The following is a 20,465-nucleotide window of genomic DNA, read 5'->3' as shown; positions in this document are numbered from 1 at the left end:
ACTTTATTAAAAGAGGTGAAAAAAAAGATTGTCAAAAAGCATACACGTACACACATGTTTTGTAAAAATGGTCGTTAGTATTCGACAGGCATCTGTATCTAAATGCTTCCAATCCGCTTCGTTTCATCGAACACTGATACCTAGCGATTAAGTATCTTACGTTATACAAAGACTCTATTCCAGTATTTAATATAATAGTAATTTTATATCCGTAACGCAAAATCTATTTATTGAGAGAATTTTCGCGCGCCAAGGAGAGATAGAGATAGAGAGCGGCGCATGGAAGCTCTTGTTGTGAACGTTAACATCGAGGTAATGCCAAATCTTTACCGAATAATATTGAAGCGTTAGCTCTTCTAATATTTAATTTAGCGTCCCCTCGATCTTTGTTATTGAAATACACGTTGTTGTTCTCTTAAAAGAAAATCGTTTACTTGCGCAGGTACCAAGACACATCCTGCTTCTATCAAACGTTGTATTTATTTCGATGTGTACATACGAATATAATCGATCGACGAAGTGAGCTTTACTCGGTTACATTAAAATTGTAATGTTTTTTTTTTTTAAACAAACGTCCGTTGCGATATACAAACAAGGAGAGAACGTTGTATGTTGCACGATGAAAGAGAGATTCTCCATTCGATTATCTCGAACACGGACAAACAGGTGTTCTTTTTTCTTTTCTTACTTTGAATGATTGTATAGCTATTTGATTAATACTCCTTGATTTCTCAGATTCGAATTCGAACATTGTTTCTAGTGTAAGTATATTCTCTGCCGTATCTCAAAGGCGTTCTTCACTTCTTGTCGTACATAATAAAGCGGCACAGTTTGTATAAAGTGTTGATATTAAGTTAATAAATTGTTCCTATATACTTATATGGGAGCAAACTGATGTTTTTATCTATAACACAAGTAATTTTATCTCCCCGAAAAAAAGAAACAATAGCGAGCAAGTCATAGTTAACTAGCACGAAATAACTAGTCAGGATACTTTTATAATTCTGTGTTGCGCGAAGAAAATCTTGTACGAATTCATGAAGCTTCACGAGTCCCGTGCAATCGCCAACAATCATGCGCATCGATCTTCGACTAATCCCGACGACTGTTCCGATATCGTGCCTGCCGGAGACGTCTCAAACATCTCGGATGAAGACGTAGTTGTTAAAGGATGAAGCAGGCGAGAAAGATTTTTGAAAAATATATTTCTCATATACACCTCTCCGAAACATGCGACGCAATACAATAACAAAATTCGATTATTACACGGATATGTGTTGCTAGGGCCGCGCCAGGCGTGTCCTCACGACACGCATTCTTTTGGTATAACTTTAAAGTGCAGGCACACCTCCCTCAGCAAGTTCTTCAGTATCTTCGCCTGGTGCTCGGCGCTCTGAAAACGGGCATCTCTTAGCTCACAGCTTCGTTGCGTTTAGCATGATTTTGTGCGTGATGCTTACCCCGTCGAGGGTGACCGTTGGTATGAAGGACACGCGTGACACCAGCGCGCTCGTCATCTCTCCGTACTTGGCAAGGAGTTCCTTGCCCCTGGCGGTGTTGGAGCATGTCCTGATAGACTCCAGGTCTACGGATATGTCCGCGGCGCATGTGTTCATTATCTCTACCGGCTCAATGTTATTTTCGATCATGCAAGTGATGAACTGCAGTCGTGTCGACGGCTCTTTGATCACGTCGATCGAGCACGCGTGTATTATGTTGGCCTGACACTCGATCGGTCCATGCTGGCACACGAACTCGTATCCGTTGTTCGTTTTAACTGTCTGCGCGAAATCAAACGTGTTGCTTTACAAGAGCTGATGGTTCTTACGATACTTTGGCTTTCTAGTTATCAGCAACATCTCGACTGTCTTTCGACTTTAATTTATCAAACTGGTATAATTGCGTACAATAATTGCAGCGATGCGAGACTGTACTTGGTAAGTTAGAGGGAAGTTTGTCTTACTGTGGCCTTTCCATACGGTATCAATTCGACCTCCACGCTGTCCGGAAGCTTGCGGTACGTCGGCCCCAACTGTTTCACCACAAAGCTGCGCGAGTCCGGGCATAGAGCTTCGTAATAGACGGCTATGTGCACCTTCTGGCGAGCTGGCTTATCCTTCTGGCTCGACGGGGTCACCTGAAGTTCTACAGAAAATTGTTGAGGTGTGCTAAATGAAACGCGGTGGCCTACAAGCGCGCGCGAATTCCTGCACGATGCTTCCCGAGGCGTTTTGAGTGAATTTTTACGTTCGAAGCAATTTTTATTTGTTTTGTTTTCGTAATTGTAAATAGCAATTTTACAATTTTGCGCAGGAAATCGCTATCCGTGAATCAGTGCTTATCGCGCGATAAGCTGACTGATAGCGACAGCTTCATTGTCGATTACGTGAACGGTGTAATTGTCACTGATAAGTAAATCTGATATCCTTGCAGCGTTGTGTTTTTATCTCTTATCGATCCTCCCTCTCGTATCACTCGTGTAGTTAACCCGGTTTTATTTTCAGATAATGTCAGGAATTTTGGAACGAACAATTGCAGCTCGACAGATGTAAATTCAAACTACAATCATTCGCGACTCGAATCTCGCCGGGGTAACAATAATTATCTGACGCGGTGATGGAAAATTGGATAATTACAAATCTTGTTTTGTTCAAACTGCGCACTCGTTCTCCGTAAAATACAATTCCACGAATATAATTTCGAACATAAATCGACAATAATTTATCAAATTAAAGTATGCGCAACACCGTCACACCCGACAAATCGAGCAGAGCGAACCAGATACCAGGTATGGTATCGCTGCGAGCAACAAACGACAATCGTTCTCATCGAGATATCGCGCGACGCACAACACACCCGGCGAACGCACCGATTTGAAAACACAAACAATTGATAAACAAATAAAGAGTATTTCTCCCAGAATATTCTTCCCGACGAGTACGATTGTCGTAATCGATACGCGACATGTGCAAAAGAATGTACGAAGAATCCCGCGATCGCGCCAATGGTTCGTTGCGACGAGAGGAGCGTCTGCAGCGCTCACATGTGCGAGAACTCTTACCTTGCGTGGCGGCGTCGTCTTGCAGAAACGCCAGCCAGATCTTCGAGGTTTGCCAGAGCAGTAAGCCGACGATGAGAATAATAACGAGACGCCATCGAAAGCTTCCTAACCCCATTCTGCGTAGCTGCGTCGCGGCGAGGCGCGCGCGACTCTCGCTCGCGCGGCGGCGACGGCCCCGTTAAAGCAGCTGACGCAACGGTTCCTAATGTCAAACGCACCGCCGGCGTCGGCGGCGACACGTCGCGGCGACGTGGACGCTCGTGGACGGTCGCGACGTCGCTCACGATCGCAGTCGACAGCAATTTCGAACTCCGTCGTGTTCCGCATTTCAACGCGATTATGGCTGCGCCGTGTCCAACCTGAAGTTGTTTTTATCACGCGCGGCGATGCATCGATCGATGTTGAGGCGGCGCGCTAGATTACATTCGCATAGAGATCCTATAATCGGAGAGAAATAACGTCCTCGATTTTGATTGGTGCCGCCATGTTGACGCTACTAAGGGCCGATTGTTTCAACTTGTTGTAAGCTAACAGTTAAAACATGTGTTTGTCTTTGTTTCTTTTAAAGAAAAAAATAGATATGTAATCTAACTGTTTGCTTACCAGGGAGTTGAAACAATGGTCCTAATAGATATAGTACAACTGTGCATGACCATTATGATTGTCTCTGTATACTCATTAGTATTGTAAATCAAAAACAATACTTATTATAAATATCTATTAAATGACAATGTCATAATAAACAATGTTGTTCTGCGCTAAATTGCAATAATTCTATTAAGAAATGTTAATACGTTATGAAAGTTTCTCGTGATAAAGAACGAAAAGCAAAATGGGCAGCAAATTGTGAGACGAAAAATTTGGAAGCCAATAACTAATTCGTATCTTTACGATTTATTTTTTGACATCGTCTTATTTAATTTTTTTAAATAAAATAATGTATCCTTAGTTTATTTATCATCTCGTATAGGTCCATTTCAAATCAGGAATGCGGGACAAAATTACAGTTGATGGTCATCGGAACTAAAATATAATGCAGTACCAAGTTTTAAATTTCCCGCCATGGCTGGCAAAAACTTAAAAAACACTTGATTAGTTGAGAAGCTACATTGAAGGTACTTTTATCGTTGTAAGCACGTTGATGTCGCCAACCTAACTTTGACGTTATTTCACAGCTCTGATCACTACGTTCGCACTACGCGATCAGTTGCACAATTCTACTTGGAGGAAATTCTACTTGACGGCCGCGCGAGCATCGTTCGTCTTGTTGTTGTCTTTGTTGCTCATTGAATATTGAAGAAAGATAGCATGATGCACGTGTCGAGCGCACTACATTCTAAATGGAACGCACTCCGTGTTCATGCAAATAAGCATAAAAGCTGCACGCAATTGTCGACGCAATATCTCGACCAATGAAACGCTCGAAAGAGCGATCATCCATTGCGAAAAACTCCACTGGATAAAGTACGAATTCGTTAAAAACAATTATATATAATATAATGATTATATTATATAATTTACACAAAGGTTTCATAATAATTTTACAAAATCGGATTTATTTGTTGACACCATCCATTTCTGCTAGGAACGTTCTGCATTTGTTCTTTAGCACTTTAACCGCTTCTATGAATAATACGGATGACGGCAATGCTCCCACAGTTTCCACAGTAACTAAGAATTGAAACAAATAAATTACACATAAACGTTACCATAAAAGTATACCATATAGAGAGAGTATCACTAGTATCTAGCAACTGAGGATGTCCGAAATATTAATTTTGACTTACTGATACTTACAAATAAAATGGTCCCGTATCCGAGTCAGTTCCACGCAGTTCTTTAATTGTTCGTGATAGAAGACGTTTCTGCTGCAGTTATCGTAACGAGCATTCGCCACACGTGCCTCACGGTTCTTCTCACCCGAACTCGTTTGCTGTTCTACCACTTCTATCACACCAGGACTGAAACATTTTTGCAGAAGGTCCGCATCCGCGTTTCTGATAGGCTTGAGCAGTTCGATGCCTGGCATGAGACGATACGTTGCGAGAGCTGAAAATATTTTTGTCATTATGTAACATAAGCAGAGTAATTTTTCCAAACAACTTAAAAGATGTCTACGACATTTCTTGGATGATTTAGCCATCAAGCGAAGATCAAGCTATATAAATAAATATTCTGTTTATGGAATTGCTACATACCTACAGGAGAAAATTTGGCGTGATCTTTGCCGACACCTTTAACAGCATGCATGTAGGCATGGATCTCATGACCAGGACGCAGTTTCGCTATTAATATGTCCTCATCTACCATACCGAATTGTTCCGTTCCACGTGGAAACATGTCTGCTTGCCGACCAATTGGTACCCATTTGATATCCTTGCTGTAAACTACAAAGAAAATACAAATATATACAAGTGTTTCGGTATTGTCTTACTTAGGAACACTCGTTACATATAATGTAGATAAAGGTAACTACAGTACACAGATATGTGCACACAGATGCACACAACAAACAAACGATTAAGTACTTTTGCTATTTCTGTATAAGTCGTCTGGAAGAGTAGAAAGTTTTGGGGCTTGTGGGTTTTTAGTACATGTGACCTTCAATTCATATCTCAGAGTATCCTGATCACCGATCTCGCCGTTTGGTCTTTTGTTTTGTGGCGGAAATTCGAATAATCTAGCGTCTGCACGAAGAGGAATAAGACCCATTCTAAAAAGCAAAATACAATAATTATGTACTTATGAAAACTTTTTATAAAGATACAAATGTTGTGAAGAGATTTATCCAAGTTTGTTCTTCTTACCTATGTGCAAATACTTCATCTTGTAAAATACTAGTATTATTTACAATATAAACCTGTTCAATGGCCATACTGGGCACTTCGCTTATAAGTATCCTGCGAAATGCATTGACCAGTGAAGTATCGCAACCAATTAGATCGAATTCTAATTCTCTGTCTTGTTCTCGTACTACCTCTATTTTCAGTTTCTAAAATAAGAGAATTATTTTAGTTTACAGAGATATACCAATGAACAATAATTTCTATACAAACATTATTTATATAACGGCATATTACCTTTTTAATTTTCTCCAATGCTGTTGATTTCTCTGGGTAGTATGTATACTCCCTGACCTGTTTAAAAACAAAGTATTAAATTTTATACATATAATTATTTTAGAGACTTTTTTGCAAAGATCTTGACAGAATTTGATATAATTATGTATTTCGGAGAGAAATATTGAATTTTGAGCAATATTTAGGACATATTTAAGAAATGTTTTTATTGATTTTCATTGAACTCACGTTTTCATGTTCCTTCATACACCATCGTGGATCTTGTTTCTTGTCTCTTGCAGGGTTGGGCATTTTGGCACTGCGAGCACTTTTCTACATTTCCTACGTATAAAAACGTATAATACAGTTAGAACATGTATAAAACGGATCAAACGGAAGCCACATCAGCGGCCATTTATGGTTAGATTACACAAACAACAAAGGGTGCGTTCGGAGAGCGCTATTAGCGCTATGTAATGCTGAAAATCTATAGTATACGTGACATGACTATAGAGTTTTAGCGCTGATAGTGAGTTCCCTGAACACAGCCTTAAGGGGATGCTGGAGCTGCTAGTGAACTATTTTCTCACTATAGCGATGGTAATTGCAGTTTCGAAAATTCTCTTTATTGCTTGTGCAGAATAAAAAATCCTTTTCCACAAATGAAGTATAGATAGAAAGAAAGTCCGCTCTACAGGACTTTATATTCAAAATGGAAAAAAGTTAAAAACTTGCATTTGTCTTTTCTAACTTTTTCCATTTTGAATATAAAGTCCTGTAGAGCGGACTTTCTTTCTATCTATACTTCATTTGTGGAAAAGGATTTTTTATTCTGCACAAACAATAAAGAGAATTTTCGAAACTGCAATTACCATCGCTATAGTGAAAAAATAGTTCACTAGCAACTCCAGCTTCCCCTTAATTAGCAAATAAGAGCTTTCAACATAATAACTTTTCACCAACGCACAATAAAAAACATTCCACACTTCCTCCATTCTATTTCTTTTTAGACAAATAACAAGATAAGGGAATTGTATCGATATAATTCACGTTTGGCTACACAACTTTGACAGGCTTCGACATTTGAATTAGTAAAGAATTGGTTTAAAAAATATATATTTTGTACAAAACGTGAACAAATAAGATTGCTTTCGATTGCACAGACTCGTGGCAGTGACAACTAAAATCCTGCTAACTCTCTGTCCATAACCTATTGCCTAATTTTGTTATCGGATTTTGTAAAATTTCTACTGATATTTTTGTTAACAAAATTGAAAGCAGACACTTAGAAAATTTATTTCACATTTGGCTGCACATATTACGGTATGTTGCGGCGCGTTACTTCACGATGCTGTACGTAAACGACTGCGGTGTATATGTACATACGCACTATGTTCAGGCATCAAATGGTTAGAAGATGGCGACGAAAAACCACGTGATTCTGTCAGCCAATAAGAAACTGTTCGCGCCTGGCGAGTCTCTGATTATAGGACTCTAAACCAACACGTGAACACCATACACTTCACATACTTCTTAAGCCGATTCTACGATGGCAGGAAGTAGTGAGTAGTGACCAATCGGATCGATTATTTCAAAAACTGATCAATAGGAACTCTTACTGCTTACTGCCATTGTAGAATGACCTTTACAATACGTTCTCAAACAAATGAATAGTCAGACCTTCTTTTCACCGATGAGTATACTATGGTTTAAGGCCGGTATTCATGGTCGGATCTTATATTTAAGGCCGTCTTAAGTTTATCTGCAGATGTTGTATAAATCATTTCATTGGCTACGGAGTATCTGAAGATACACTTAAGACGGTCTTAAATATACGATCCGATTATGAATACCGGCCTTAAAGAGGTGCGACCATCGACATATAATAGAATGGATCGCTGATCGCAGTGGTGGGAGGATTAATCATGTTTGGAGTGAGAGGCAGACAACTGGAAAAACTTCCATCTCTTTCTAGTAAAACCTGATTGGCTACCGCGATATACAGTAGCCAGTAGCTATAGCGTACTACAGCTTATTCTAGTAGAATTCTACTAGAAAAGGCCCTAGTGAGCAGTCGTACTATTGGATGAACCTAATATATTCGACAAAGGTTTGTTTATATTGCATGAATTTTTCACACTTTTGCACTACATTCAGGCGTTAGAGAGAAAAAGAAGAATATAAATAGATAGGTGATAGAACGAACCAACACAAAAGTTCATACAATATGAATAAAACTAATTTTCTCCTAATATAAATTGAAGTATTTATATTTGAGTATTTAAAGCGCGAGAAATGCTTGTTACCAATATGATTACATACAAATGGTATTTTATTTATTTATATATATATAAAATTTTACATTTATATAATTATATATGTAATATACATTTTTAATATATATTGATAATATATATAAAATATTTTTATTTTATATTATATTACTATTATACCTTGTCTTCATAAAAATAAACGCACTATTAACTAAATAGACGTGCCAACAATTTAAAAGATGTGACGTATCGATACGCCATACTGTGAACGATATATCGAATATCGTTACATAAATGTTCGTCACCGTGTTTGGCCACTATCCACGTTGTATCACACCCCACTTTTTTATGTAGCTGTCACATTAAGAACTCACAAATCGTGGTTGTCGCTACAGTCGAACCATTCCAGTCAAGTCAGTTCAAGTTCAGGCAACGGTTCTTAACGGTGTCTCCGAGATCAAATTTCGCCTGCAAGGTCACGAGTTTTCGAGTTTAATTCCATCATCAGATTCTATTATTTCATCATTCAAACGAGTAAGTGAATGAGTATTTCAGTTCAAGTGAACAGGTGATTTGCTTTTTTCTGGCTGAACTTTCTGCACGTAAAATAAAATTTATACATAATCGAGTAGTAAAAGGAGAAAAATAAGAATTTAGAATCAAGAACTAGCGCAGAAATTTCAGTCGAAAAGAAAAAAAACTTGTATAATAAATTTATTTAGCTGCACTTTCTGTATTGGATTTAGCACTAGCATATGCTCGTGTTTCGAATGTATGCTGACAAATGAACGATACTTATTTTCCACTAGACTAAATTCAAAAAATTTTAAATATTTTAAAGACTTGATGCACTTTTTGGATTTATTTAGTAATCGTACAAATTTAACCAAATGTGACCAAATTTGAAATTTGAAATCGATATACTTTTATTTCATTTAATTACATTTAATATGTATTTGAACTTTAAAATTACACTTTTTTGTAAATCTGATATTTTCGCATTTGAAAGTGATTTAATCTTGACGTCGGCACATTGATGCAATTGATATTCGAAACAAACATTCTAGATGATTGCACTGATCATGATTATGAAATATTATAAAATAATGATTTACTGTTTTTTTAATTATTTGCAATTACTATTTTTATTTTTTGTACTTATCAATCTTTTAATTTGCAATGTGTTTTTAATTTTTATTTTTTATTCTTCATATCATGCAGCATAGCAGCACAAAGTAGAAGACAAATCAACAACTGATAAACTGATTTCAGACAATTGTGAAAACTTTAGATAGCATTCGTTTCTTTATCGTTTACACGTGACGTGTTTATGCAAAGAGATTGTTAAATATATACACTGATATGTAAAGTAATGTAGTAATTTCTTTATATTAATGGATGGTAGAACAAAATAATATTTATTTTCGAACGTTCAGAACAGTTTATTTAAAATAATATAACAATTTATTTAAAATAATATAATGCAATAATACTCAGATAACTCAACAGAATCGATGATATATCGAGCGCGACCTCGATATCAAATGTTAAACTCAGCAGTCGTGTGCTTTTCTTTGTGTTCTTTGTGCCTTTATCTCTCTTTATCTTCTTGTTTGTGCTCATTTTGAATTTAATCGATTAACGAGTAACATTAAATATTAAATATTAAAAATGTAAAATAAGAAAACACACGTTGCGAAGAACAAGGAGAAACGTTCCTAGCGAAAACAACAATAGGTCTGTTTTTTATTGCTGCACTGCTGAACTGATGCAATAAGTTAGAGTGAGAAACAATATACTTGTCTCACTTTAACGTATTGCACCAATTCAGCAGTGCAGCAATAAAAAACAGACCTAACATGACTTAATTAACATCTTATTTCTAGGCAAGGTTCTAATGGATATCTCCAGAAAATAATTTTTCCTTGTATTAGAATTTAACAGCTAAAATTTGCATTTGTACATAATAAATAAATACATGATAAATAATACTGCAAGCTGAAAGCAAACTGTCCTTTACACAGTTTTTTATATTGTAGAATGAAGCAAAAAAAAACTAAAAAATGCAAAAAGTGTAGTTAGTATCGGAACGAACTGTTTAATTTTGAGAACAAATATATTAAAACTTATGAAATGTCGAAACAATGTAATTTACGAAATTATTAATTTTTTATAGTATTTCATGCTATGAAAAGTATAAATTCATTTTCTTTATTTAAATGCTGCATCACTTTAGATTGCTAATCTTCACATATTATCGTGTTTTTTTCTTGGAAATGTTGCGTCATGTAAATAATTTATTATTATACGAGAATTTTATCATGTAATATATTCGTTGCATTTTGTTAATGTAACGAATAATTTAAGAAATATTATTCAGTTATTGTGATATATATTAAATTCTTTGTTATAACAAAAATATTGGTTTTTGGCTTTTCTAGGCAGACTATGGCTTCAACGGAAGGTTTTTCTACCAAAGCTATTCACGCTGGCCAGGATCCATTGCAATGGACACATTGTGCGGTAGTACCACCTGTGGTCATGTCTACCACATTTCGACAAGATGGTCCAGGCGAGCATAGAGTGAGTACGGAAAACATGTAATAAAGAACTCATGGAAATACGTTCCTGGCATTCCATTGACACTCTTAATTGATAGCAATTGTCGTTTGTTGAATCAGTTAGTATTGATTATAACGAACAAACGAGATTGATTTGTATAATTAAATTGAAATTGTATATAAATTATTCTTTAAAATTATAATAGTTTTCTTCTTAGAAATCATTCGAAAATTATATTTAAATAAAATAATAAATAATAATAATAAAATAAATTTAATAAATAAACGGGACAAGAGACTTTGGTACGAGAGTTTAATTTTAATCGTCCAATTTAGGGTTTTGAGTATGGTAGAAGCGGTAATCCTACACGTAACGTGCTGGAAACGTGCCTGGCTGCTCTAGAAAATGGCAAACACGGTTTGGTATTTGCCTCTGGTTTGGGTACAACGACGACAATTGGATCGTTATTGAAAGCAGGAGATCATATTATCTCGGGAGATGACCTTTATGGTGGAACAAACCGCTACTTTCAGAAATGCTTATCCAAGCAAAACATCACAACCTCCTTTGTAGATACGACTAATGTTCAAAATGTCATCGATGCCATACAACCGAATACGAAGGTTCGAGGAAGAATAAAAGATTAAATTTAGTATTATTTCACTTAAAAATCTAGTGCGAGAGATTTGGCTGCAAATATTCATTTGGTTACTATGTTATTAGATTTGTTTGTTAATTATAATTTGCAGATGGTGTGGTTGGAGACGCCGACGAATCCTTTACTGAAGCTTACAGATGTCAGAGCCGTTGCCGACGGCTTGAAATCTCGCCGTCCGGATATTATACTAGCCGTCGATAATACATTCTTAACTTGCTATTTCCAGGTAAATTTAGTCCTTCATAATTCTCGAGAGAGATTAACTATACATTGCGTAAAATTAGGAATTAAAATAAACATATTTCACTTGCGAAACAGAAACCACTCGACTTAGGCGCCGATATAGTGATATATTCGCTAACGAAATACATGAATGGTCATTCGGATACCATTATGGGTGCAGCAATCACGCGTCGAGATGATCTCGCAGAGCAGCTACGGTTCCTCCAAAATGGTCAGCCTTCGATACTTCAATTTTTCCAACAATCGCAAATTTTTGAATTTTCGTATAACGTTTTCTTTGTGTATGTAGCTATGGGCGTTGTTCCATCGCCTTTCGATTGCGCCATGGTGAATCGTAGCTTAAAGACGCTCGAACTGAGGATGCAGCAACACATGAAGAACTGCCTGGCCGTTGCGAAGTTTTTGGAGTCTAATCCTTACGTCGAACGTGTATTTCATCCATGTACGTATCTGCACGACGAGTTTATCATCCTTCTTCTTTATCTCGCATGATACGTGTTCTTAAAATAGCGATGGAATATTTCCTTTAGCTTTCAATCATAATTGAACTCCGATGCTCCGATAAAATATCTACAAGATAATTGCACGCTACGGTCATGTTACAGATCTTCCATCGCACCCGCAGCATGAGCTCGCGTTGAAACAAACCACCGGCCACAGCGGAATGGTTTCCTTCTATCTGAAAGGCGATTCCCGCAAGTTTCTCAAGGCATTAAAGATCTTCACCTTGGCAGAATCACTTGGTGGTTATGAGTCGCTAGCCGAATTACCGTGAGTATTATACTTATAATTAGAAATATTTGAGAACACAAGACGTATCTAACGAATCTTTCCTGTTTAGGAGCGTCATGACGCACGCGTCCGTGCCAGAAGAAACGCGAAAGGCGTTAGGCATTACTGATCAATTGATTCGTTTGTCCGTCGGTCTGGAAACCGAACGGGATCTCATAGCCGATATCAAACAAGCCTTAGAGGCTTCTCAATGAAATAGCGCATGCAATTAGATAGCCGCAAAAGTAACATAGATATTCTAATTTACACGTACTAACTGCTACCGAGTTAGGATATCATGCTAAGAAAATCATGCTAAGCCGACATGCTGTCCCGGATCTTCATACTGCACGCGAACAAAACTGCTGCTGATGTGTCAATAGGTAGAAGAAATTTTATTTTTATAAAACAGTTTTTACATTCCAGATAATGTCTTGAGATTTGCATTATAGGAACATTGTATAATACAGCAATAATCAGATACACTTTGACACATGCAATCACTTGACTCATCTCTTTTTTCCGGTTTCCCGAAACTTGTTCATGTATTTCCGGATACGCGAGTGGAAATCTTTCAAACAGGAATAGAAAAACTCGTATTTCAGTTCAAAGTACAGTCTGGTGTGTTGCAGACTGCGAGTGAGAGGAAACTAAATATTCTTTGAAAATCACTTTGAATCGATTGACGATTGATAAATTCGGTGAATATAGCGATCCCCGTTGATTGCGCTGTCTTAACACACACCCGAGACTATTAATACTTTTCTGCGTTCTGCGGAATGAAATACTGCTGTATAAAAACCGGATGTCGTTTGTACTACCAATGCAATACGCGACACGTTTAGTGCAACGACACGTTGACGTTTCTCTCCTCACGTAATAAATCTTCATTGAAGTAATTACCTTACTGCAGATTGATCTTCGACGAATATCGCAACTTTGTTCTGTTCATTCTGTCATATTCTTGTGCCCGATTGTACAGCAACACTCCCGCGATCACCGAGAAAGTGCCGAGCGCCGATAATCCCGTCACCGGGTTATTGAACAACAAAACCGAGAGCCATATCAAGAACGCTCTTTTTGCGGTGTTAGCGACACTGAAACGTCACATCATACATTAAAATTGCGAGGCGAATTTCCAGTCACACGCACAGAAAACAGAAATTACCTGTGTGTCACTGGACTGATGTAGTCCATAAGTACATAGGCGGTGATACTTTGAAAGTGAAAGAACACTCCGTTGAGAAGGAATGCCGCGAATAATTTAAAGCTCAGGGAATGCTCCAGTGTCGGTAGATCGACCAACAGTATCGATACCGGTATTTGTACCACGATTGACGCCAGACTGGTGTAGAACTGCAGTTCCGCTGGTCTGAAAATAATAGTGATACCTTTCCTTCTTTTATGATCTGCAGCGACTCATATACGATACATATATATCTATGTATATTTTATCGTATGCGAGTATGATTTTACACACACACAAACGCGCGCGCGATAAACTAATATACAGAAAATTCGGAAAATCGCCCGCAGTACTTCAGGAAGTGATTTGGGACCCAAAAAGAAGGGAAAAAAGCTGTATAAACATAGGTCCGGAAATAAGTCGTTTCCGAGTTATAGTCACTTTTATGTTAAAAAAAATCGTAATTTATAGTCAGCTTAGCATCCCTTTTTTATTTTTTTTTAATTTTAAATTTTTATACCTGTTTATGTTTATCCTTGATTGTAAAAATAATGTAATCGTATTTACAAATATCGAAAAATTGAAAAAAATTAAAAAATTAAAATTAAAAAAAAATTAAAAAAGATAGATGGACCCTATGGACCCTAGAGCAGATGTGGTAAGAAGAACTTATTACTTTTCAGTACAAGAGAGATAATGGTCATACTATGGCTTGACCGACTGATTTATTTCCCTGTCCGATGAATGTCGGGTACCCATTTTCTTTTTGGCCTTGAGTAGGCTCAAGGAGCCCACAGGAGCCCCCTGAATTTCTGCCTTATAGTCTCATCGTTTAGGTCACTGTGCTCCATTACTCACACAATACACAACCGATGTTACCTACGTGTATTTGAAATTATCGCCACTGATCAACATCTTCGAGTAAACGTTCTGCAAACACTCGGTCAAATTTGTGGCCATGGCGGCGATGAATCCTCTGAGATCGAAACTAATTTCATTGACGGAACACAATGCTAGTCCACCCATCACGGGTATTAAAGATAGATTTACGTATAATCCCGTATGTTCCCCTAGAAACATGAAATTGGTCACAGTCGGTTGTAACTCTCCTTCTTTTATAATATTGTCAAAAATGATTGGATTTAATTTTCTTGACAGAAACTGTATTTTAAATATAAATAGGTAATAAATATAAGTGCACGCAGGTTTATGATTCTTACCTAATAAATACCTGCTGATAAGGACGGTAAAAAGTGGCGCGCTGCTCTTTATCGTTTCTGTAAAACTCACAGCTACATAATTTAACGATACTAGACCTAAGACTACCGTCGCAAACCTCGTACACCCCACCAGTGTCATATGTCTGTAAAATCCTGGAGGCCTCATCAGCCTTGGACTCGCCTTGTACATGCCACAAGGGAAGTACATCTGTATCAGTCCGCAAATCGCGGTCATCAACATCTGGCAAGCACCTGGCAAGCATCAAAACACAAGGGTGAGGAACATTTCTAACAAATATCGTTTGCCTGATTTATATGAAGAACTATGATAGCCTTCAATCGTTAATCTTGATATAAAATGATCACCTTGCACTCACCTAGGATGGTGGGATCGCCCTCCATGTACGACAAAATATACTTATTCAGGAACAGCGTACATCCACTGAAGACGTACCAGAGGGTGAGAAAGAGGAGGGCTCTGGGGTTGAACAGGCCGCCCTTCGTGTCATTCGTCAGGACAATCACGTCCTCCTTCTTCCTAGCATGATCCGTGTACAGCTTGGACTGACCGTCGTGCAACGCCGGCGTCTCTTCCGGATTTGCGCGAGCAGTTTGAGGGTAATTTATGCGCACCGAGTGGTTCTCCATCGTTCTGCCTCTCTCTCTGCTACCCTTCGCCTAGATCCTCGTGAGAGTCCGAGACTTTTCAAAGTCGTAAGCGAGAGATCACATCTTGATCACTTCTGTTTTTCTCGCTGCTCTCGCTGTCGTTCCGGTAGCTCTCTTACCCGGTCCAAGATTCGCGCGCTTCGTAGGTTAGGTCGGCCCACCGATCGACCCGCGTATCGCAATCCTTTTACATGGCAATCAGCGGCGTCGAGTAGTAATTCACGGCTGAACGGTATTCATTTTTCCGTTATTCCCGTTTACGCGTAGCAACGACCGAACACCGCCACATTTCTCTCCGTGTGTGTTTCTTTCTATCTCTCTCTCTCTCCGTCTCTCTCCCTTTTATAGATGCTCCTGCGGAAACGCGGTGTATTTCTAGTTTCTAATTGGCTTTTTCACTAACCTCGCATTTCGCGTACGTATCTGCTTATTTTTTTGCTATTACGGGCGATGACGATGGAGCATTGCCGTTGCATTCTCACTCGCAGCGGACAAGGCCGCGAGTAACGCGACATTATTCACCGGCGAAATCGCGATGACTATTGCTTTCAGCTGTTCTTCCCTGCGATTGACATCTTTCTTCTTCGTTTTTGCTCTAGCGCTCGTCTCATCGTAAGTACGAAAAGTGCAACGTGGTACAAGGACAGATTTATCAGGGGTGACGCTCGTGCACTGATAAAACGGTCTTATCGGGGAAGAGGAGAAAAATAATTCGTAATCTATATTGTTAAAGCATGAAACCAAAGTACATAAAAATAATCAGGAATTTTGCAACAACACTGATTTACTCTGATGTTTTATTTTAGCGTTTAACTTGTTATGAGTGACATATCTATGCAAATAAACAATTTCGTTTTCAAACTTAAAAACAGTTTTAAGTGAACAAATAAGATAGAAATAACAATAATAAAAACAACATGGCTATAATTCGTCAGCCGTAAACAATTTCTTGGTTGCATCTGTGTGGATATCAATACTCAATGAGTAGTTATATTTCTGTAAAAAATCATTGTATGCTAAAATGGCAACGTTTCTCCCTCCCATTGCGCTAATTTCCATCGCACTCGCAATCCATTCAATCGCATTGACATGATACAATGCATCGTGTAGCTTGAAGTTGTTGAGAGGTACGTCAGTGGTGTAGCGAGGATATGCTTTCCAAGCAATCTCCTTCTTCTCGATGATCTGAATAGAACAAAAATCATTACCAATCAGGGTTGTGCCATAGATTTTAAGATTTCTACACGGATTGTTGATGTGTAATCTACCACGCACATACATACACACACAATAATAATTATAATATAATATAATCAGATGTTAATTTTTATCTATGAGCGTTTATACGACTAAAAGAAGTATTAATCACATCGTAGCTGCAATGCGCACACATAATAATTGTTTCTTTTTATTAGAATAAAGTCCGGTTCAATAAATTCATTATTTACTCTTCGTGGTATCTTCGTGGCAATGAGCTGTTATAGTTAATTCAAGATCTCAAGTCGATAAATTTTAAAATATTAATAAAAACGTTGCGAGCGTAATTATATTACCAATTATATCGCGTGTTATTAGAGAGTAAAATATCCTTATTTTACATATTGCCTAAGATAATTATTGCAATTTACATACATTTGAAAACATCTTGTGTACAAGACTAGTCTCCAGAGGTTTCCTGCTAAAAACCTTCCAAACTCCCGAATCTGTTTTACTCAATCCGTTCACAGAACTCACTTCCCCCACCGAACTAATTATTGTCTTGTTGGGATCGCAACTTAAAATACCGTCAAGAGGTTCTTGCAGGCCAAAATATTGAGGATTAAGATCCGCTTTGACGAACGTGGCGTATGTCGTTTGGTAGGCTCCTGGAAACGCTAAATTATCCGGGAATTCTGTGAATTCTATCGGAAACTTATGGTCGCTTGTAAGCGGCGCAGCAATAATTACAATGTCATAATCAGACGTCATTGGATCGGTGCTATCTGAAACGCAATATGTACATGATTAATTTGAATGCAGCTTCAGCATTCAGATCTAGAATTCACGTTTATTTTGATACCTTTGTTTATATAAGTCACTTCGTACTGCTTCGCATTTTTGTCTGCTACATTGCGGATTTTCGTAACACGACTCGGTATTACATTCACATTTTTATTTCTATAGATGAGATGTTCCGGCACCTAAAATTAAAAATTAATTTTATATAAACTTTGTATAAACAGCATATGTAATTAAGATGGATAATGTAGAGCTTAATTGATATGTTACCCCTTTGTTTCCTCCTTTAACAGACCAGAGATCAGCACCCACTCCAGCCAGAGCTACTAGACCGACAAAACTTTGAATATCAGTCTCCTGACCATAATTTACTACAATAGCTGCTTGCACCATTTCATCAATTAACCTCGTCGTGAAACCAGCTTGCAGCAGCTGGTCTTTTATGGATATCTGCAATAATTTCGGGAATTCCTCGTTCATAGCCGACAGCAGTGCGCTGACGTTGGCAAAAGACTTTCCAGCATCTTGTAGTTCATATATCTTCACGAAATCGTCTATTATATTATTTATATACCTGTTTACGAAAGAAACTTGATATAAACTTTTTCCGCCTCTATTATCATTTTCTTACGTTATTTTAAAATACCATTTAAGGTGGAATAGCTGAAAACCATATCTGTATAATAATTTTGTCAGCGATACAATGTAGTAGCTGCTGTCCTTGTACACAAATTTATCTCCATTCCATATACCGTTCTTCTCATCATTGGGAAGTTTGTGCTCCAGACCTAGACAAAAGTTTGTTCATTATATTTTTCGCAAGAGCAAACTGTATTGCAAAAAGTGTCGGGCTGTCTCCTACTTACCCAGAAGCTTGACGAATTTTTGCATGTACATGTTCTTGGGATGTATAATTGCACCGCCGGCCTCGACCTCATTATTGTCAATTTTTACAGTCGCCAATCGACCGCCGATGGTTTTTGCTTCGTATAAATCAATGTCTAAATTGCCATTTAACAGCTCTGTTAAAAAGTGCGAGGCGGACGCACCGCCGATGCCACCTCCTATAATGGCTGTAAAAAAAATTAATATTGAGTTAGAATTAATATTGACTGAAAAGTCCATGCCGCCCTCCATAGCAAAATTCAAACGCAAAACGCAAAAAATGCATTAGGAAAAATCTGAACTTTGTTCTAAGACTTCAGACGGTGAGGCTTTTTAATAGTCTTGTGTAACTTTTATGCGCTATAATCGTGAGAGAGCGTGCAGATATATGGATAACGAAAATATAATAGCGTTACCGGGACCGACGGGATTCCGATATTGTATAATGCGATTACACACGAATTGTAATTAGGTTCTTGCGAAAGTTTAGAAGGTCACAAATAGATGGATTGCCTCGAGTTATTTTATTAGCGCGGAATCAAACTATATTGGCCGAAAAATGGTAAATGGTTATTGATAAGAATGGTCAGCAACTTGGATTAAAATATTATATGTCATTTCTTGTATTAATAAATAAATAATTATATATATATATATATGTATATATTATACGAACTTCTGCAAGCACCTAATTGCGAAGTTTTGCGTTACCGAAAGGTCTGTGCGGATTTTTTAGCAGGGTTCAAACTTTAAGTTACAAAATATATTTATAATTACAAGACTTTGCATTAATTTTTAGTACAACAAAGTTTTGCGTTTACGTTTAAGTGAAGCGGTCGGCACGGACTTTCCGGTCAACTTGACGCAAAATGTCCGGTTAAATTCAAATTTTCTATACTAAATAGCGCATGAGCAATGAATTAATTTTTGCCGAAAATATTCGATTGTTGCATGATTTCTGTCGAATTTCGCGTACTATCTAGCAGCGCAGTTGAAAAACAAAAAAATCTTATATAATGAATGCATTATTTATTGCGTATCGAATATTATAGGCGCACAAAATATGACAGAAATTATGCGATAACCTGATATTATAAAAACAATTAAATTGATGAATAAATAAATTAAGTCTTACCAACGCACGGTCGATATATTTCGAGACAATTCTCACGTTTGATCAGGAAGCTAAGTATCAGTATTACGATGTTCCACTTCATAATTCTTCAATTTTCAAGGTTCGGTGATCCTGCATTCGTTTCAGTTCTTCGCTCAAAAAACCTCTCGAGGTCAATTTATTTTCTTTTCAAATATTTATAATGCCTTCAACCTTCCCGGACTGTCTGACACTATTTTACTAGCCTTTATAGTACGGCTTATATCCTTGTTATCTTCTCGATGTATCCACTTCTTCCACTTCCTCAAATAACGATAATTCCAGTCCTCACTTCACGCTATAAATCTCTGCTATTTATATTATTTGCATTTATTACAAAACCAGTTATACGTTCTTTTAAGGCCAGTTCCAATTTCCTGATAAGCTAACTAACAGCTATAAAATCACATGTCTGTTTAACTGTTAGTTAGCTTACCAAGGGTTGAAACAATCAGCCCTTAATGTAGCAAGTTATTCAAATTAAAAATACGGTTTGCTTAGCGCTAATATTCAAAACATTTAACTATTATCCTTTTTTTTTCTTCCAAGAAGAAAGAAGGATAAAAGGTGTTTTGAAGCGCCTGCAGCACTAAGTGGACTGCACCTTAAGCAAAAAAAATCGATCCACTTTACCCACGCGTGTGGTATGCGAGAGTATGTACATCTACACTGCAGCTGTACGTCAGTTGCGCGCGCGGATATATATATATCACGCTCCATGATGTAT

At 37.5% G+C, this 20,465-nt stretch overlaps 5 protein-coding genes across 18 annotated transcripts; 1 reads left to right on the top strand and 4 right to left on the bottom strand.

The window, feature by feature from the left end:
- Positions 1-1,187: 1,187 nt before the first annotated feature.
- Positions 1,188-3,395, bottom strand: LOC105280560 (GILT-like protein 1). Its single transcript, XM_026972877.1, has 4 exons — positions 3,062-3,395; positions 1,964-2,145; positions 1,461-1,781; positions 1,188-1,393 (listed from the first exon to the last, which is right to left on the bottom strand). The coding sequence occupies exons 1-4, from the start codon at positions 3,174-3,176 to the stop codon at positions 1,304-1,306; spliced, it is 708 nt and encodes a 235-aa protein (XP_026828678.1). The 5' UTR covers positions 3,177-3,395; the 3' UTR covers positions 1,188-1,303.
- Positions 3,396-4,546: 1,151 nt separating this feature from the next.
- LOC105280565 (DNA-directed RNA polymerases I and III subunit RPAC1) lies at positions 4,547-7,623 on the bottom strand. 6 transcript variants are annotated; one of them, XM_011341198.3, is made up of 8 exons: positions 7,507-7,623; positions 6,370-6,462; positions 6,142-6,198; positions 5,869-6,053; positions 5,590-5,774; positions 5,260-5,448; positions 4,859-5,110; positions 4,547-4,732 (listed from the first exon to the last, which is right to left on the bottom strand). In XM_011341198.3, the coding sequence occupies exons 2-8, from the start codon at positions 6,430-6,432 to the stop codon at positions 4,617-4,619; spliced, it is 1,047 nt and encodes a 348-aa protein (XP_011339500.2). In that variant the 5' UTR covers positions 6,433-6,462; positions 7,507-7,623; the 3' UTR covers positions 4,547-4,616. The 6 variants fall into 6 exon arrangements, with proteins under 6 accessions (XP_011339500.2, XP_011339497.2, XP_011339503.2 ...); XM_011341195.2 differs by having other exon boundaries at positions 7,443-7,548; XM_011341201.3 differs by having other exon boundaries at positions 7,511-7,529.
- A 958-nt stretch (positions 7,624-8,581) lies between these two features.
- Positions 8,582-13,125, top strand: LOC105280564 (putative cystathionine gamma-lyase 2). Of its 2 annotated transcripts, XM_011341194.3 has the most exons (8): positions 8,582-8,927; positions 10,835-10,976; positions 11,291-11,578; positions 11,705-11,839; positions 11,932-12,067; positions 12,146-12,298; positions 12,462-12,627; positions 12,698-12,842. In XM_011341194.3, exons 2-8 carry the CDS (start codon positions 10,842-10,844, stop codon positions 12,840-12,842), a joined length of 1,158 nt encoding a protein of 385 aa, XP_011339496.2. In that variant the 5' UTR covers positions 8,582-8,927; positions 10,835-10,841. The 2 variants fall into 2 exon arrangements, with proteins under 2 accessions (XP_011339496.2, XP_019887614.2); XM_020032055.2 differs by lacking the exon at positions 8,582-8,927 and having other exon boundaries at positions 10,842-10,976; positions 12,698-13,125.
- On the bottom strand, positions 13,005-16,196 carry LOC105280563 (solute carrier family 35 member E2). 2 transcript variants are annotated; one of them, XM_011341192.3, is made up of 6 exons: positions 15,411-16,196; positions 15,034-15,285; positions 14,697-14,883; positions 13,796-13,999; positions 13,531-13,724; positions 13,005-13,399 (listed from the first exon to the last, which is right to left on the bottom strand). In XM_011341192.3, the coding sequence occupies exons 1-5, from the start codon at positions 15,679-15,681 to the stop codon at positions 13,532-13,534; spliced, it is 1,107 nt and encodes a 368-aa protein (XP_011339494.1). In that variant the 5' UTR covers positions 15,682-16,196; the 3' UTR covers positions 13,005-13,399; position 13,531. The 2 variants fall into 2 exon arrangements, with proteins under 2 accessions (XP_011339494.1, XP_011339493.1); XM_011341191.3 differs by having other exon boundaries at positions 13,005-13,724; positions 15,411-16,194.
- Positions 16,197-16,485: 289 nt separating this feature from the next.
- Positions 16,486-20,448, bottom strand: LOC105280562 (prenylcysteine oxidase-like). 7 transcript variants are annotated; one of them, XM_026972874.1, is made up of 8 exons: positions 20,372-20,448; positions 19,721-20,036; positions 18,567-18,773; positions 18,347-18,488; positions 17,971-18,274; positions 17,762-17,882; positions 17,335-17,684; positions 16,486-16,887 (listed from the first exon to the last, which is right to left on the bottom strand). In XM_026972874.1, exons 2-8 carry the CDS (start codon positions 19,800-19,802, stop codon positions 16,624-16,626), a joined length of 1,470 nt encoding a protein of 489 aa, XP_026828675.1. In that variant the 5' UTR covers positions 19,803-20,036; positions 20,372-20,448; the 3' UTR covers positions 16,486-16,623. The 7 variants fall into 7 exon arrangements, with proteins under 7 accessions (XP_026828675.1, XP_026828674.1, XP_026828676.1 ...); XM_026972873.1 differs by having other exon boundaries at positions 19,721-20,049; positions 20,372-20,435; XM_026972875.1 differs by having other exon boundaries at positions 20,343-20,408.
- Positions 20,449-20,465: the final 17 nt, after the last annotated feature.

This window comes from Ooceraea biroi, chromosome 10 (genome assembly GCF_003672135.1).
Source record: "Ooceraea biroi isolate clonal line C1 chromosome 10, Obir_v5.4, whole genome shotgun sequence".
In the NCBI taxonomy this organism is placed as follows: Eukaryota; Metazoa; Arthropoda; class Insecta; order Hymenoptera; family Formicidae; genus Ooceraea; species Ooceraea biroi.
This window is presented reverse-complemented; position numbering and strand designations above follow the sequence as displayed.

What these genes read in the sequence shown, in the direction of transcription:
- LOC105280560 (XM_026972877.1), bottom strand. Translation starts at nt 3,176, where the DNA reads ATGGGGTTAGGAAGCTTTCGATGGCGTCTCGTTATTATTCTCATCGTC. An exon ending in TACCGTATGGAAAGGCCACA is followed by an intron (nt 1,782 to 1,963) that starts GTAAGACAAACT and finishes GATTTCGCGCAG; the next exon opens with ACAGTTAAAACGAACAACGG. An exon ending in CAACGGTCACCCTCGACGGG is followed by an intron (nt 1,394 to 1,460) that starts GTAAGCATCACG and finishes GCCCGTTTTCAG; the next exon opens with AGCGCCGAGCACCAGGCGAA.
- LOC105280565 (XM_011341198.3), bottom strand. Translation starts at nt 6,432, where the DNA reads ATGCCCAACCCTGCAAGAGACAAGAAACAAGATCCACGATGGTGTATG. An exon ending in CTTATACAGAAATAGCAAAA is followed by an intron (nt 5,449 to 5,589) that starts GTACTTAATCGT and finishes TTTTCTTTGTAG; the next exon opens with TTTACAGCAAGGATATCAAA. An exon ending in GATACGGGACCATTTTATTT is followed by an intron (nt 4,733 to 4,858) that starts GTAAGTATCAGT and finishes TTCAATTCTTAG; the next exon opens with TTACTGTGGAAACTGTGGGA.
- LOC105280564 (XM_020032055.2), top strand. Translation starts at nt 10,842, where the DNA reads ATGGCTTCAACGGAAGGTTTTTCTACCAAAGCTATTCACGCTGGCCAG. An exon ending in GCTACGGTTCCTCCAAAATG is followed by an intron (nt 12,068 to 12,145) that starts GTCAGCCTTCGA and finishes TTGTGTATGTAG; the next exon opens with CTATGGGCGTTGTTCCATCG. An exon ending in CGAACGTGTATTTCATCCAT is followed by an intron (nt 12,299 to 12,461) that starts GTACGTATCTGC and finishes GTCATGTTACAG; the next exon opens with ATCTTCCATCGCACCCGCAG.
- LOC105280563 (XM_011341192.3), bottom strand. Translation starts at nt 15,681, where the DNA reads ATGGAGAACCACTCGGTGCGCATAAATTACCCTCAAACTGCTCGCGCA. An exon ending in TATCAGCAGGTATTTATTAG is followed by an intron (nt 14,884 to 15,033) that starts GTAAGAATCATA and finishes TCATGTTTCTAG; the next exon opens with GGGAACATACGGGATTATAC. An exon ending in GGCGATAATTTCAAATACAC is followed by an intron (nt 14,000 to 14,696) that starts GTAGGTAACATC and finishes TATTATTTTCAG; the next exon opens with ACCAGCGGAACTGCAGTTCT.
- LOC105280562 (XM_026972874.1), bottom strand. Translation starts at nt 19,802, where the DNA reads ATGAAGTGGAACATCGTAATACTGATACTTAGCTTCCTGATCAAACGT. An exon ending in AGTGACTTATATAAACAAAG is followed by an intron (nt 17,685 to 17,761) that starts GTATCAAAATAA and finishes ATTGCGTTTCAG; the next exon opens with ATAGCACCGATCCAATGACG. An exon ending in TACACAAGATGTTTTCAAAT is followed by an intron (nt 16,888 to 17,334) that starts GTATGTAAATTG and finishes TGTTCTATTCAG; the next exon opens with ATCATCGAGAAGAAGGAGAT.